This window comes from Myotis yumanensis, unplaced genomic scaffold, assembly GCF_028538775.1.
Source record: "Myotis yumanensis isolate MYYU_CA2020_CCGP unplaced genomic scaffold, mMyoYum1.0.hap1 SCAF_15, whole genome shotgun sequence".
In the NCBI taxonomy this organism is placed as follows: Eukaryota; Metazoa; Chordata; class Mammalia; order Chiroptera; family Vespertilionidae; genus Myotis; species Myotis yumanensis.
In genome coordinates, this window is record NW_027223766.1 from 36,815,370 (window position 1) to 36,833,109 (window position 17,740).

Here is a 17,740-nt window from a genome sequence, read left to right on the forward strand (position 1 = left end):
CTAGCAAAAGTTAAACATGCCATGTGGGAGGATACAGTGAGAGAAGCATCTCCTCCACCATAGAAGTGACTGTAGACAGCTAAAAAAAACCTTTGTGGAGGGAAATTTGGTAACTCCTATCAAAACTTAAAATGCATGTAACTTCCTGACAGATATTTTACTCCAGGAATCTATCCTACAAACAACATCCACTGCAACATTATTTCTGGGAGGAAGACATCAGAATCAATCTAAGAGTTCACCAAAAGGGTCTTAAGTAAAACTTTTTCATGAAGACAGAGACTATACATCCATGCAATGCAATGCTATGCTATGCACCTTCTCAAAGGATGATATAAAGTTTGTGCTGACATGGCATGACCTTTAAAATACACTGCTAGGTAAAGTATGCCACCATTTGCATTTTCAGCAATTCTCCCTATCAAAGGGAGAATACACAAACGTGCGCACATATCAGTAAGTGTATGAGAAAAAAATTATCTAGAAAAATACATAAGAAATTACTAACAATGTTTGACTAAGTGAAGGAGGACTTGAAATCAGAAATGGGAGGAAAGACTTATTTTTCCTCTACACATTGTTTTGTATTATTTGTAATTTTTAACCTGGGTATAAATTACTTTTTCAAAAGAGTATTTCAAAAAATTTTTTAAATAGATGTGGAGAATGTGTCCCATTTCAGTAATTTCCCAAAAGAAAAATTTTAAATCTTCTATTATAACTACTTTATTCTTTTTGCCCTAGGTAGGCCTTATGCTTTAATGTTAAAACTTACTCATGCCATTCATGAAATACGATGGCTTTATCTCAAGCCACACTCATCTTTCAAAGCTTACAAGGCTCAAAAATCACACAGCAAATCATCAAAGAATCAGGACTTAATAAGTCTATCTCAAAGTCCATAATCCATTCATTATATCATCCTGCCACCCTAAAAGCAAAGTCAAGGATGGTGTTTAATTCATCCTTCTATTCCCAACACCAAACACTCTGCAAGCACTCAACAAATGTTTTTTGAAATAACAAATGCATAAAGAGAGTTCCTTAAAGCTTGAATAACAGCCTCATTTCTATAGTGGTTATCTAGGAGCATAGATGCACAAGACCAGTAAAAGAATCACATAACCACTTTTAGACAATGCAAAGAATTACAGTTACAAGCTTGAATTAAAATTACAGATAAAAACAGAACTGGACTTTCTCATCTTTGAGATAATAAAGTTGCTTTGGAAAAAGAAACTGTGATGTCTTCTAAATAATAATTTGACTACTTAATATAAGTAAATTCTTTCCCTAATACACTTTTTCAGTTCTAGGTCTTATATGGCTTTGTTATTTCCTTCAATGTCTACCTCAGTATTTTCTACGGAAACAGTAACAGAAATAGTGTCTTTAATTCTTAGTAATATCAACACTTTGTGACTCATGAAACATAATCATCATTTACAGAAGGACAGAAAGGACTGAGTAGAGATTAGATAAAAAATCTCTTATAAAAGAATAATACATTTAACAGCTGATTTTAATCACCTTGTTCTAAAATATTCACCTAACAATTAAGAAATTTAGTTACTACCGCTTCATTCATAGTCAATGAGGGGACCCATTTGAATTTCTCTTTTGGCCAGTCTTAAAGCCATAAAATGTAGAAAGTACTACAAAGACAGAACAATATATAATTACATATTATTTTAGGTCTTGAAAAAGTGAAATAACTTATTTAAAATATCCTCAACTTAAACTGACACAAAAGTAAAATGTCTGATTCCTAATTTCAAAAAAATAAATAACAAGCTATTAATTTTTAACTTAATATGAGAAAAATATATGAAACAAACTTTTTTCAGAAACTTGATTTCGTTTTTTCAATATACAGGGTAGGGCAAAAATAGGTTTACAGTTGTGAGTACATGAAACAGAGTTTATTCCTGTATTATTATTTATTAATTATTATATTATTTATCAGTATAACTGTAAACTTAGTTTTGCCCCACCCTGTGTGGATGGGTAAAAAAATTAAATACCTTTAACACAGGTCAAGTCTTATAGTTAAAATAAATATATTACAAAATCTTCAGAACAACAAACAGTGCTTTTTATATAGTTAAGATTAGAATACTATTCAAAACTTTCCTATTTTAACTACCTTTTTTGGGTGGAATATCTAGACAAAAGTAATAGAAGCTGTTTCTTATTTTTGTCTTTTTTTTTTTTAAATAATAGGTATAATTGTTGCTCTGCCAAAACTTTTCCCTGAATTTTCCATATTCTTAGAATCTTCACAAAATAATGAATCCTTACCATTTAAATATGTGCCAAAAAAACAAACAAACAAAAAAACCTAGGAAGCTTCCCTGGAGTGGGGCGGTGGGATAATATTAAAAACACAAATATAAAACATTTCAAAATATATACTTATAGCAAATCACCATGTTGTGTAACGTAAACTTGTATAATGTTACTGGTCAATTATATCTCAAAAAAAACTGGAAAAAACTCCGTCTTTTGAGCAATATACAGAAGTATTACTAAATAATGTATCAAAAAGGACAGGCAGAGATCAGAGATTTATGACCAATGAATGCTTGGTTTAATGCTATCTAGAAATTGCACACTTCAATATGAAATCATTTCCCAACTTAGCATACATAATTTATTTTTAAATGAATCAAGTTACTCATCTTCAATTATTAAACATTTCTGCATCTTATAATCCACAGTTATATATTTTATTAGCTTTTCTAAAATGTGCATTTTTAATGAAATAATGCCAAATAAGAGAACACCATGTTTTTGTATTATGTGTTAATGTAAGCATTTCTCCTTTTATAAAAGGACAATACAAACTCAAACTGTTTTTTGTTTAAAATTTCTAAAAATATTTTTATTTTAGCAGACATATGTATGCAAGGACATTAACATAAAACATTAAAAATGCCTGATGTTATTTAAAGACTCTCTTTAACTTTTCATTTAATACAAGGTAAATCTGAGGGAAGCCATTATATCAATACTAAACTAAAATGTTTTCAACAATATAAAATTTTTTCACCAGGGTATTTTTAAAACAAATAATACTATACAAGTATATTTGGAACAAATATTTTGTCCAATAAACTGATATGAAATTTGTTCAAAATCAGAATAAATTAAAGATATTTATATATTTTTCCTTTAAATATATTTACATATGATATAGTCATTCTTATTCAGGTAGAAAAAAATAAATCCAAAACAAAACACCTTCATTAACCACATATACTAATTATTGAGATGACTTCTTTAATTTCTCATTAAGACAATTAAACTTCCAACAAAATATTACAAAATTATAAAAACACTGAGCTTTGCTGGGCTTTTATGCAAGCACATAAAATTCTTTCTTCCCAAATTTCACATAATTTTTTTTAGTAAGATATCTCGTAAGTCAAATTTAACTGGAGAGTTTCAAATCTATTTTGTAAAACAACCCATCTTGAAATATTTAAAATAAGATAATATAACATGGTTCCATATGAATTTTTCCGTTACTTCCAAAGTGGATTAATTTTGCCTTTTGAAATAAACTATGTCATCTTCAGAACCATTAGTTAACTTACAGTGTTAGTTGGATCTTCATGTAGAATTCGATCATATAGCTGTATTGCATCATCATATCTATTTAAAAAGAAAAAGAAACATCAAGAATCATGAACTTAAAATTTAGTGACAAATAGTAAATACTGGAAAAGATTCAACTGGCAGTGCTTTACATGCATTTATAATTGCTATCCAAGTCACTTTTTATATTCCTATAATGGTAAGTTTTGCTATGGTGCGGGTTTTTTTTAAATGGAAAAAAGTATCACATAAAGTATTTCTAGAAAAAGTTACTTCAAAACATACTGATCTAATTGGGCCTAAATACAAATGTAAAATCTAGCAGCACAAAGAGATATCTTTATGATCCTAGTTATACCTAGAATTACAACCAATAAAACATAAGAAAAAGTTTAATTTTAATAAATCCATTCACAAGGAAATGATCTATGTATTAATTCTCCTTTAATGAATATTTATAATAGCTTTTCTTAGTTAAGCACCTACTAAGTATCCATATGTAATACTTACGCTTTGCTGGGTTATAATCTCATGAGAGAAACAGTTAACAAATTTATCAAATGAAAAAATACTCACATATGACAGTAAATAACTAAGAAGCCAAAATTAACATTATGTGATAGAGAATCTAAGTAGGGATACATTAGAAATCAAATAAAAAACTTTCCTTAATTATATACTCCTACATATGATAACCTTGATTGGGATGCAAAGAAATAGCTGAGTGATTCTGAAATTCCTTCCTAACAATGTTCATAACCCCCAATTCCCATCCTATCAATTTCTCCACTTCTGAATAAAGATCTTTAAAGGAAGCAAAAACCAATGTTTAAAAACTTTTACAGCAGTACTTCTAAAACCAGGAATAACAGATACATGTCTTGGGATTTCTTCATAAGTTCCATATAGGACATTTTTAATTTTATATTTTTCTCTTATATTTTCTTGAAGATATCTTTTAATGATAGATATGAATACTTTATATATGTGACTCATCTTTCAACTATACACTGACCCCAAAATTTTAGTGTCCTAGTCAATGTTTGTGATTATGGTCATGCCAATAGGTAAGAATACTTTACTTATTCTTGTTATCTGTAGCAGATTACTGAAAAAAATAAAAGCAGACTGAATTTGTAAATGTGTTCACTCCATGCAAAGAGCAAACCACATCCCTGCACACTAAGTCAATTAGACTCAGCAGTAATTCAAATAAAGAAAATTAGTTTGGACATCAAATGTATGGTACTATAATAGGTCTGCTAGCCTCATAAGAATCTACAACTAAATAAGGAAATAAAATAAAATCATCCTATATAATAAAAGGGTAATATGCAAACTAACCCTAACAGCAGAATGACTGGGAATGACTGGTCACTATGACACACACTGACCACCAGGGGGCAGACGCTCAATGCAGGAGCTTCCCTCTGGTGGTCAGTGCGCTCCCACAGAAGAAGCTCTGCTCAGCCACAAGCCAGGTTGATTGCTGCCAGTACAGCAGTGCTGGTGGGAGCCTCTCCCGCCTCCTCAGCAGCGCTAAGGATGTCCGACTGCAGCTTAGACCTGCTCCCCTCTGGCAAGTGGACATCTCCCGAGGGCTGCCGGGCTGCCAGAGGGATGTCTGACTGCCAGCTTGGGCCTGATCCCCCTGGGGAGCGGGCCTAAGCCAACAGGTGGACATCTTCCTACGCGTCCCAGACTGCAAGATGGCACAGGCCAGGCTGAGGGACCCCCCCCAAGTGCACAAGTTTTTGTGCACCGGGCCTCTAGTTAAATAATAATGAAACAAAACAGTAAAGTATGCAAAACAAGGGCAAAATTAATGCTATAGAGCAGAAATTGTCACAAGATAATACATGAGAATCACCTGGGAATCTTTTCCAACTAAAATACCTCTGGAAAAGATATCAGAAGTGACAGAGAAAGATATGAAGCCATTCATTGTTTTTATAGTTGTATAAAACCTATATACATTATATTTAAACATCTTTAAATTATACTGTAATTTAAAATATAATTTATGTAAAAACTGAGTGTGATGGTAAATTTTATGTGTCAACTTGACTGGCCCAGATCAAACATTATTTCTAGGTATGTCTGAGGGTGTTCAGGTTGAGATTAGCTTTGAATCTGTAGACTCAGGAAAACAGACTGCCTACCCAATGTGGGTGGGCATCATCCAATTCCTTGAGGGTCTGAATAGAACTAAAGTGGAGAAAGGAGGAATTTAACCCTATTTTACAGCCTCACTTCTGAGCTGGGACATCTCATCTTACCTCCCCCTATCCTCAGACTGAGATTTATACCATCAGCTGCCTTCGTTCTTGGACTCAGACTGAATTATAGCACCAGTTTGGCTGGATCTCCAGCTTGCAGATGGCAGATTCTGGAACTTCAAAGCCTCCAAAATCGTATGAGCCAATTCCTCATAATAAATCTCCATTTATATGTGGCTCTCTGTGTATGTATGTATGTATATGTCTGTCTGTATGTGTGTGTGGGGGGGGGGGAGGGGGAGGAGTCGTTTCTCTAGAGCAGTGGTTCTCAACCTGTGGGTCGCGACCCCTTTGGCGATCAAACGACCCTTTCACAGGGGTCGCCTAAGACCATCCTGCATATCAGATATTTACATTACGATTCATAACAGTAGCAACATTACAGTTATGAAGTAGTAACGAAAATAATTTTATGGTTGGGTCACAACATGAGGCACTGTATTTAAAGGGCCAGAAGGTTGAGAACCACTGCTCTAGAGGATCCTAATACACTGAAGGTCAACAAAACTTTACATTTAGTCAGCAATGTTCTGATACCTGTCTTTTTACCTGCAGGGTTTTTAAAGAAAAATCTGGATAACAAACTGATTTCAGTAAAGTGGGGGCAAGGCAACTACTGATTTTTTAAAATTCCACATATTCTAATTTACACAATCATGTATGAGAATCAATGATTAATGATCCTATTTAGCAAAGACACATCTAACAGCCACTCTTCCATATAAAAAGATTAAAACTTTACTAAGTAAAATGGTGCTACGAGTTTCAATTAAAAACAACAACAACATAATCCTATGTAATAAAAGGCTAATATGCAAATTGACCAAATGGTGGAAAGACTGGTTGCTATGATGCACACTGACCACCAGGGGGCAGACGCTCAACACAGAAGTTGCACCCTGGTGGTCAGTGCACACCCACAAGGGGAGCACCCCTCAGCCGGAAGCCGTGAGCCAGGCTCACGGCTGGTGAGCACAGCAGTGGTGTTAGGAGCCTCTCCTGCCTCCACAGTAGTGCTAAGGATGTCCAACTGATAGCTCCCTGGGGAGTAGGCCTAAGCCGGAAGAGGGACATTCCCAAGGGTAGAAAAAATAAGCACATAAAGATGGCTTGCATTCTGCCCCTGACCTGACCTCAGATTCCAGGACTGCGAGAACGTGCAGGCCGAGCTGAGGGAACCCCCAAGTGCACGAATTTCGTGCACTGGGCTTCTAGTCTATATAATAAAAGTCTAAGTGACCATTACAGCAGAACCAGAATGACCGGTCGCCATGATGCACACTGACCACCAGGGGGCAGACGCTCAAAGCAGGAGCTGCCCCTTGGTGGTCAGTGCGCTCCCACAGGGAGAGGACCACTCAGCCAGAAGCTGGGCGCACGGCTGGCTCCTCCTCCGTGGCAGCTCTAAGGAGCAGCAAGCCAAGTGGTAAGGAGCAGCAAGCAGGCGGGTGGTAAGGAGCGAGGGGTCCCGGACTGCGAGAGGGCGCAGGCCAGACTGAAGGACACCCCCACGCCAGTGCACGAATTTCATGCACCAGGCCTCTAGTAATAATAATAATAAGGCTTAGCCCTGGCCGGTATGGCTCACATAGCTGAAGCATCATCAGGTCACATGCCCAGGTTTCAGTCGAGGTGTGTGCAGAAGGCAACCGATGGGTTGATGTTTCTCTCTCTCTCTCTTCCCCTTCCTCTCTCTAAAATCAATAAAAACATTTTTTAAAAAGGCTTAAAGAAATTAAAGTTCACTGAGTTTCTAAGAAAACCTGAAGTAACACTTAATAAGTTCTTGTTACCATATCAATATTTTGTTTGGTTGGAAAGGAATAGTAAATATTAAAAACTAGTACCACTCAATCCCTCACAACATAATTTTAAAAATCATTCATCTTGGACTATGGAATGTATTCTGCTATTCATATATTTTAAGAATGGTTTAGGGACTCATATTACTTGAGATAAAACAAAAAACAATTATTAGAGCAGCACACTGATTCAGGAGCAATCTTTTCAGATTTCTTCCATTCTGTCCTGATTCAAAATTAGTTTCTGTTAACCTAAACTAATACTACTTTATTTACTTTTTTATCTATATCCTTTGCTAACTTACAGAGAGGATACAAAGAGATTAAAATGTATACACAAACAAACATATAAGCCCAGGAGTGAAGGAGTTGAGAAAAATTATATCAATAAATCCGGCTTAAAACAAACTACTACAATTGAGGTACAAGTTCATTGTCTTACCTGAAACAACAAGCTAAAAAGGTGAAAATAAGCTGATCTTAAAATACATGCATAAATTCAAAGGATTCAAAATAGTCAAAATAATCTTGGAGAAAATAAAACACAAAGCTAAAGAATTCCCAATGCCCAATTTCAGAACTTAAGCCACAATATCAATAGAGTGTAGAATCAATATGGTGCAATATATGATAAGCCCAGAATTCAACCCTCACATTTATATTTAGTTGTTTTTAACAAGGGTGCCAAGACAAATAAGGAAAACATAGTCTTTTCAGCAAATGGTCCTGGGACACCTGAATATTCATAATGCAGAAAAATGAAGACAGACACGTACTTCGAACCATAAAAAATATTAAATCAAAATGGGTAAAAGACCCAAATGTAAAAACTAATACTATAAAACTCTTAAAAGATAGGCATAACCTTTGTGACCTCGGATAAGACAATGGTTTCTAGATATGACACCCAAAGTAAAAGAAAGAAAAAAAATAAATAAACCGGACTTAATAAAAGATCAAAAAATTTGATAATCAAAGGATACCACTAAGCCAGTGCTTTTCAACCAGTGTGCTGTGGCCCACAGAAAATTTTAAAACATGCAGTATCTGACTATTAAGTCAGAAACAATGACTTCTTTTTCCTTAGAATGTCAAATAAAAAAATGACAACAGCCAATATAACAATAGCCATCTGTGTGAATAAATCAAAATTATACCTTTTTTTGTCAGATCGACAAAAAACATATATTTTGGTGTGCTGCAAAATAATTAGTTTATTGTGTGCCTTGAGATGAAAAAGGTTGAAACTGCTACACTAAGCAAATGAAAAGAGTGTCAGACTATTTTTGCAAATTACATATCTGATAAGTACCTTGTATCTAGACTATATATAAACAACTTTTACAACTAAATAATAAAAAGACAAATAACCCAATTTAAAAACAAAGAAGATATAGGAATGGTCAATAATTTTATGAAAAGATGTTCAACATTTCTGGTTCCTGGACCAGCATGTAAAAAGATCTTGGAAGTTGTCACTCCCATTCACACAAGATAAAAGCTAAATTGGACAAACCAATAACTCTCTAGATCAGCCGTGGGCAAACTACGGCCCGTGGGCCGGATCCGGCCCATTTGAAATGAATAAAACTAAAAAAAAAAGGACTCTACCCTTTTATGTAATGATGTTTACTTTGAATTTATATTAGTTCACACAAACACTCCATCCATGCTTTAGTTCCGGCCCTCCGGTCCAGTTTAAGAACCCATTGTGGCCCTCGAGTCAAAAAGTTTGCCCACCCCTGCTCTAGATCCATCAGAGAATTAAAGTCACAGGTCAAACCACTGCCCCCCAAAATTAAGACATGTAAACACAGATAATCACAGCTTACTGTAGCAAGAAAACAGGACATAAGTGTCGACAAGAACATGGAGAAAAGAGAACCCTTGTGCACTGTTTGTGGGAATGTAAATTGGAACAACTATGGAAAACAGTATGGAGATTCCTTAAAAAAATTAAAATTACCATTTAATCCAATAGTTCCACTTCTGGGTGTTTATGTGAAGGAAACAAACACACTATCTTGAAAGATATATGCATCCCCATGTTCATGAAAGCATTATTTACAATAGCCAAGACATGGCTCAACCTAGGTGTCCATCAACAGATGAATGAGATTGTGACATGTATACAATGTAATATTACTTACTCATAAAAATGAAGGAAATTCTGCCATTTATGACAACCTGGATGGACCTTGAGGACATTATGCTAAGTGTAGTAAGTCAGACAGAAAGACAAGTACTATATGATCTCACTTGCATGTAGAATCAAAAAGAACCTGAATTTACAGATCAAGAAAGCAGATTGGTGGTTGCAGAAGTGGGGGTGGGGCTGGGGGTGGGAGTGTGTGAAATGGGTGAAGAGGATCAAACTTCCAGTTATAAATAATTAACAGCATGGTTACTATAGTTAACAAGACTGTGTTATAATTGAAAGTTACTAAGAGAGCAGATCTTAAAAGTTCTTATGACTATGGGTGGTGATGGATAACTACTTACTATAATTGTTTCATTATACATATATATCACATCATTACGTTGTATACCTGAAACTAATACAAAGGTATTGTCAATCATATCTCAATAAAAAAATTAATAATAATGGTAGCTTCTATACCTTGAGTGCCTACGAGGGTCCTACACATATATTTGTAAGTCCCAAAAAAATTCTGAGAAGTTGGTAATATTCTTGCTTTACAGAGAAGTGAAGCCAAAAAACCTTCAAGTTAAATAATTTGCTAGGTAAACAGCTAATAAATCCTAAAACCAGGATTATCTGAAGCCAATTCTTATTCCAAAATATAATCTATTTCTTTAGCCCAAAGATGGGAAGTGGATTACACTTTTATGTCAAATCCTATTTATTGGGAGTAAAGGCCAGGATTTATGCTGAGATTACTCTGAATCTCAGGAGCAAGAGATCTTGCACAATCAATGATGCTGCCATAAGCACAGAACATAAAGATAGGCCTCATATTTGCTGTTCTCAAATGGGACCACACTATTTACAAGACTCAGTTACCTTTCCATGGCTTCAAATCTCATGCCAGTTAGTCGCTTGACTCTGTGACTGCCAGGGAACTGTCTTCTCAACTCCTGAAGACAAAACTAAAAAATAATTGGTAAACAAGACTTGAAAAGTAGTAATTATATTACATACACTAAATGGGCTACAAATAATGACCTACGTAAGTCTTCAATGTATCTTCTTAAGTAATATCACTAGTGTAATATAATGAAGTGATATTAATCTAATGAATAATGGTTTAAAAGGAGAAATCTGAATTATAGTGAAAGAAATCATCAGTTCTCAGACACTAATTATACTAATAAGTAGGAAAATAAGCAGATCATGTGTCCACTAATAACCTCAAATACTACCACCATATTACTCTCAAAAATTGCCTTCATAATGTGTTAAGCCTCATTTAAATGTCTACAAGTTTCCTGGCATTTTCTTCCTAACTACGCATAAAGATTCTTTAGATAAAAATTAAGTTCTTTGGTAGTACTTTTAAGTCCCTGGCACCTACTACTAATACTTTGCTTAATATTTCTCTGTTGAAATTATAATAATCTTGTCAGTACAAACATCCTGATTTGGGGCCTGGAGAAGCCTACAACCTAGGTACGTGCCATTGACTGGAATCGAACCCAGGATCCTTCAGTCTGCAGGCTGACACTCTATCCACTGAGCCAAACTGGGTGTGTGCAGGAGGCAACCAATCAATGTCTCTCTCTCACATCGAGTTTCTCTCTCTGTCTCTCCCCATCCCTTCCACTCTCTCTAAAAATCAATGGAAAAATGTCCTCAGGTAAGGAAAAACAAAAAACAAACAAACAAAGAAATAATTGTGAAAATTAAAGAAAGCATGATGTAAAGCATTTAGCATAGTACCTAGCAGATACGCGCTCAAAATATAGCTATTATCATTCTCTATTTTAAAAGGAGCATTAGTAATTTAAGTCATGCTTTGCAAATGTTAGGATTTGCTAATAGTTTAAGGTATACATTTACAATATTACAAAACAGTATAACAACATATGCTATGAAAGATATTCAATAACCCAAAAGATAAACTTGTTTTAAATTATCTACTTCTCATTACATACTCTATAATATAGCATAATTCAACTAGTAAGCAGATAACCTTCAACTAATTTATCCTCTTCAGTAAAACTGGAATACTAAATATCTACTTCTCACAATTGTTAAAAAGATTTAAGAACATACTGTGTTCAAAGTACCCAGTTAGGCCTACCTACCCTTAAGAGTAGCATTGAAAACCAGCTATAGAAAGCATTCTATACAAGCCATATACTAAGTCTTATACATATAATCCATGAAGCATATTAAATATATAATAAAATTAGTTTAAATACCTACCAATGCCAAGTCATCCCGACCATAGTCTAGAGCGGCAATCATCACCTGTTCATATATGATCCAAACTAGATACATAGAGAGAGAAAAAAACTAAATTTACTATAAGATCTTCCAACAGAAACTAGATAATGAATTCTTCCTGTTTGGTATTTTAGAGAAAAGTACTTATAACTGAAAATTATTTACTGTATTTTATCAGCAATTAAGAAAAGAAGGTATCCTTATATGCTTCAGCAATGTAAAATATTTAAGTATCTTATCAAGTAAAAAAAAATTTCCAATTATCTAATACCTTTACTGTTCTAAAGGATTCTTTATGAAATACATTTTGAACAGACCAGGATTGCAGCCCTGAGCTTTAAAACAAAAACGCCTATGTGATGGCTTTACTACTAACAGAAATTATAAAGCCTTCCCAAAATAAAGTATTAGTCTTCCTGAGAAGTTTTTAAAAAGTGACAATCACAGATACTTGCTATAAACACTAGAAAAAATAAGATTTTTTTTTAAAAACTAAGAATGGTAAATAGACATGTGCTAAGCATAAATATAATAAATTAAAAAACTTACTATCATCTCCAAGCTTAGAAGCATATTCATTAATTAATTCCTCTCCAACTTCCACAATTTGCTCACTATTTCTTGAGTTTTCATCTCTCCATTTTCTCATTTTATCTCGCATTTCTAAAAACAAAAAACTTGTTATGTGTGTGTATATATATATACACATATATATATTTGATCAATGTCAAAATTACTAAAATGAAGTCAACTTTTTTGATAAAGAAAATAAACTCACACTAATATAAAAGTCCATGTATCTCAAAGTTCATAAAGCAGAATACCAATTTAATAAGAAAGACAGATCCTTTGGAAGACTACAAATATATTATAAATAATGCAACTACCTTTAAAAGTAATGAATGGCAAGAGTCCACTACAAAGATCCTCTATCCCTTTAAGCAATTATGTATCTTAACATTTTTGAGATTCTAGAAAATGTTCAGAATTTGATAAAAGGGATTATTTTCCCCAAAAAATGCATAAAATTATACATAGAAATCTCAAAAATTTAAGGTGTTCCTGAAGTTAATCCACTGACTCAAGAACATAAAATTTTCATAATCAGGGAATAATAGTAGCCCTTTAAGAAGCAGACTGCCCATGAACTAGAGACTAAAAGAGAAAAATTGATTCCCATTTGTCAAATATCTCATTTACCAATGGTCTTCAATTTTCATCAGTCTTACTCTACTTATTCATAACCAAACTATTATTGAAATAACTTTCTAGGCCCAAGATGGAGCCACTTTTCTCCAGGTGCCATGTTAGCAAACTGAAACTTAAATAACTCTCAAGTCCCTGTAAATGCTCCACTTGATCAAAAATGCAGCATATCCTATCAACTGAAAAAAAAAAAAAAAAAAAGGAAGTGAAATCTCATGGAATGTTCAATAGGATCTATTACCTCAAATGTCTTGTTCAGTACTGTGTCCTCAAGAACTAGAACAGTGCCTGGTACAAAGTACTCAAATATATGTTTAATTAACATGCTATTTAGCATATCGGCTAAAGCTAGGTGTGGTTGAGATTGCCCAAAGAAGACATTTAACCTTTTTTAGATCTCTTTGAAGTTATGAGACCTTTGAATTATTTTTTCCCCCAAAACAAGTACATGTTTACATACACTCAATTTTGCATATAATTTCAGGGAATTCATGGACCACTTAATACCTATGCCTACATCAGTAAGGAGCCTATATATCTCCAGTCTAATATAACCATTGATAATAAATTAAGAAGAGGATTAAGGAAAGAAGCATTGGAGACACAAAAATTAAAATGTAAGTAGATGTAGACGAAAGCAAAGGAAAGGTCTAAGAAAATGAGAACCTTAATGTTATTAAGGAACCAAGGAAAGAATTTTTCAGAAGGGGGGATCTGCAATGACAAATGTAGTATAGATGTACAAAAACACATAAACCTGGCATTAGGTCTCCCCAGAAACCTTACTGGAGTGATAGAGCATGGAAACCAATTTGTGGTTGTTTGAAGGACTGAATAAAAAGAGAGGAAGTCCTAGCTGTTTTGGCTCAGTGGATAGGGCATCCGCCTAGGAACTGAAAGGTCCCAGGTTTGATTCTGGTCAAGGGCACATACCTCAGTTGCAAGTTTGATCCCTGGCCCTGATCCGGTGCATAAGGGAGGCAACCAAGCTCTCACATGGATGATTCTATCTCTCCCCTCCTTTCCACTCTCTAAAAAAATCAATGGAAAAATATTCTCGGGTGAAGAGTAACAAAAAGAAAAAGAAAAAAGAGAGGAAGAAGAGACACTATGAACAACTAAAATGCCTTTATTTTACAAATTTTTTCACCAAATATTTAATTAGTGCCTACTAGATGCCAGGCATTGTGCAAGGTATCCTATCCATATCCTGACCAAATACCCTAACCTCAATGAACCCTCCTTATAACTCTGTCCCACCTCCAAATCACTAAATAATAACTCCTCTAATAAGCCTCAATAATTTTCAACTGGCTGAATAAATAAACCATATATCCTACTTTTTTTATAGAACCTAATAGAGACTAGGAGAACGTTAGATGTACTACATAGGTCTTTTATAAACATGTGATCACTTCTCCTATAACAAGATTTACAGTACTCTTTGAACTAACCATTTCCACAACTTTAATTCATGATACGATTCAAAGGAATTCTTAAGGACCTAGGTCCAACTGACAACCCTCATAGAAATATATAAAGAAATTATTCCAACACTAGAAAAATTACTAGCTTTTTTTTGGTAACAGTTTATTAATGTTTATTATTAATCTAATTAACAATTCATTTAGTCAGCAAATAAATACTGAGTTCCTCACATAAAGCAGGCACTAGAACAAGAGGCCTGGCCCCTCCCTCCATTCTAGGAGAGAGAAAATTTTACCACTGAACACAACTGGGCAAGTGCTTTAAGAGTATAAAAACACATAGTGAAAGGAGGAGGGGCAGGTTTTGTTGCTTTTTTGTTTTTGTTGTTTTTCTTTCCCTTTTTAAAACTTTGGAGGGATGGGGAAGGGCTGTGGGATAGTCAAGGAAAACTCTCTAAAATATACGACTGTTGGGGGGGAATTTTGAGAAATGATGAAGTATAATGGAGACAAGAGTGGGACAATGAGGAAAGAACACGCCTGGTGGAAGGAACAGGTTGCGCCCAGCCCTAATACAAGAGGAGCATGGCACATTGAGGGAATTCAACAAAAGGCAGCACTGTCAGCTCGGAGAGACAGAAGAGTTTAAGACAAAGCTAGAGACATAGGTGGGAGCCAGATCATTTTTCCTAAGCACTTAGTTTAAAAGCACTTTCACGTGTTTTCTCTCTTGTTCCTCAACAAACTTGTGACGTAGGTATTATTTTAGAATGCCCACAGGGTAGTCCAAGTTACTCAGTTAAATCACCCTGTCGGATGGTACACACCTACTCAATTCCTTAAGATTATATACATGACACTACCACCTAAGGAACTTATATTGAACAAAGTTCCCAAACAGCACTTTCTAAAAACAAAAAGCATGATACATTCGCAACACTTTCAAAAAAAAAACATTAAAAATAACAGCCACCTATCTACCATCCAGCCTAAGAAACATGTGAGAAGCCTTTTATAACTACATATTGACAGCCCTGACCGGTTTGGCTCACTGGATGGAGCGTTGGCCTGGGACTGAAGGGTCCCGGGTTCGATTCTGGTCAAGGGCATGTACCTTGGTTGCGGGCACATCCCCAGTAGGGGGTGTGTAGGAGGCAGCTGATCGATGCTTCTCTCTCATCAGTGTTTCTAACTCTCTATCCCTCTCCTTTCCTCTCTGTAAAAAAAATCAATAAAATATATCTAAAAACAAAAAACTACTTATTGACAGGTTTGTCTTCATTCAACTGTGAACTCCATGAAGGTAGGGACTGTATGTTGCTTAATTTCTTATATCCAAGATATAGCACTAAGCACTTTTCTTGTTTAATATCATGGAATTCTCCCATACGGGTAGCAACACTGAGATTCACGGTGGGCTGGAGGCCACAAAACCAATAATCACTGAATTCGGTTCAAGTACACAGGAATTTTACCTTCTCCCATACATGTTTGCAACTTTGTGACCCTGGAGAGATTTATTCACCACGGGTGAATACAACTTTCAGGACACAGGTGATCAGGCCATTGTTTAACCACTGAAACATGGCATTCCTTGAACACACAAGCTGTTTAAGTCGCATAAGAATTTCAAATACAGATATTTCATACGTTAGAGAAACTCAAGGCTCTTCTCTCAAGCATGTTTCCCGCTCAAGTTTTCCAGAAGGGAAAAGATCTCTGTTACAGAACTGGCCCAAAGTTTGCTTTCCGACTTAAAGAACACACGTCACCTTACATTAAACCGGGATGGGGAAGAAGTCCGGCACCCGTGAGCACATGCCCAAGGTACCAGTCCTTTTTCCCTTCAGAAAAGACATTCCTGTGGGAGTTAAGAAGGACGTTCTGCTGTGTATGTAAATGTGTTCTGGGGAGGAGTGGGACCAAGAGTCATTAAAAAGGGAAGATGTCAGAACTCCAGCTTTGCAGAGGAAACGAGAGGTAAAGCAGCAAGCAGAAGAATGAGATCTGTTCACGAGTCTCCTACACCTTTTCTGCACCAAGTTGTAACCCTTCCTACACGGCGCTCAATGCAAGGGCCTTCCAGATCCTGTACTTCTTGGCTGCAGGAACCTACCCCGCCCTCCCCGCGCCGCCCAGGAGCCCCGGGTCCCGCCCGCCTCAAAGGAGAAGCTGCCCTGGGCCCCTGAATTGGTCTTGTCTATCGCTGAACACAAGCGGTGGGGACCCCGCAGACACCGGTGGGCGGCCGAGCCAAGGTACAGGTCAGCCTCCACCTCCTCCCTGGCCGCCACCTCCCCTCAGCCGGCTCTGAGAGCAGAGAGCTCAGCTCTCCAAGGGCACCAGGTGTCCCGCACCCGTTCCCAGGGCTTCTGGTCTTTCCGCGCCCGCTCCGCCTGCTGTTACCTTCCCAAGTGACATCGTAAAGCTCTGACACCTTCGCCATCTTCTCAGAACCTACAGGCAGCTTGGGGAGGGGGCGGAGACACGCGATCACGTGACCTGAGACCGGGTGGTGTCGAATTACGACACCATTTCTCATTGGTTGAGAAAGCGCAGGGGGCGGGACCCGCCGCGCACGTGCGCGTGGCTTTGCGGAGGGGCTGTCGGGCCAGGGGGCGGGGCGAGCTGGGCGGCGCGCGGGCGGTGCCGGGACGTCGAGGACGCCCACGCCGGGTAAGGGGGCGGGGCGAGCGGCGCTGGGAGGTGGAGGACGCTCTGGCGGCTGAGCTTGATGGGCGTGAGGTGTGTGTTTTGCCACGGAGTTTTAATGAATGCGGGATTTTAAATGTGTGCACTTCCGGCTTTTCGCTTTTCTCCGCCTAGGTGTGTTTATTCTCTCCCTACTCCCTAGTCAGTTCCTTGTTCTCCTGGCCTGCTGCAGCGCCACGTTCTGCTCGAATCCCTTATTTGTCCCCAACTTTCCTTCTTCCTCAGCGGCATCTCTCTCCATTTATTTTTTAATGTTCGGCTAAACCGATACTCTCTAAGTTTTTCCTTAAGTCTCTTTGAGGG

At 36.5% G+C, this 17,740-nt stretch overlaps 1 protein-coding gene across 1 annotated transcript in view; it reads right to left on the reverse strand.

The window, feature by feature from the left end:
* EMC2 (ER membrane protein complex subunit 2) overlaps window positions 1-17,196 on the reverse strand; it is a 47,955-nt gene extending 30,759 nt beyond the window's left edge. The window contains exons 1-5 of the mRNA XM_070392000.1: window positions 17,132-17,196; window positions 12,642-12,755; window positions 12,072-12,136; window positions 10,707-10,792; window positions 3,600-3,657 (exon numbers count right to left, since the gene is read on the reverse strand). Coding sequence (XP_070248101.1) covers window positions 3,600-3,657; window positions 10,707-10,792; window positions 12,072-12,136; window positions 12,642-12,755; window positions 17,132-17,171 — 363 coding nt within the window. The 5' untranslated portion in view covers window positions 17,172-17,196. The remainder of the gene's footprint in view (window positions 1-3,599; window positions 3,658-10,706; window positions 10,793-12,071; window positions 12,137-12,641; window positions 12,756-17,131) is intronic.
* Between the last annotated feature and the right edge of the window lie 544 nt (window positions 17,197-17,740).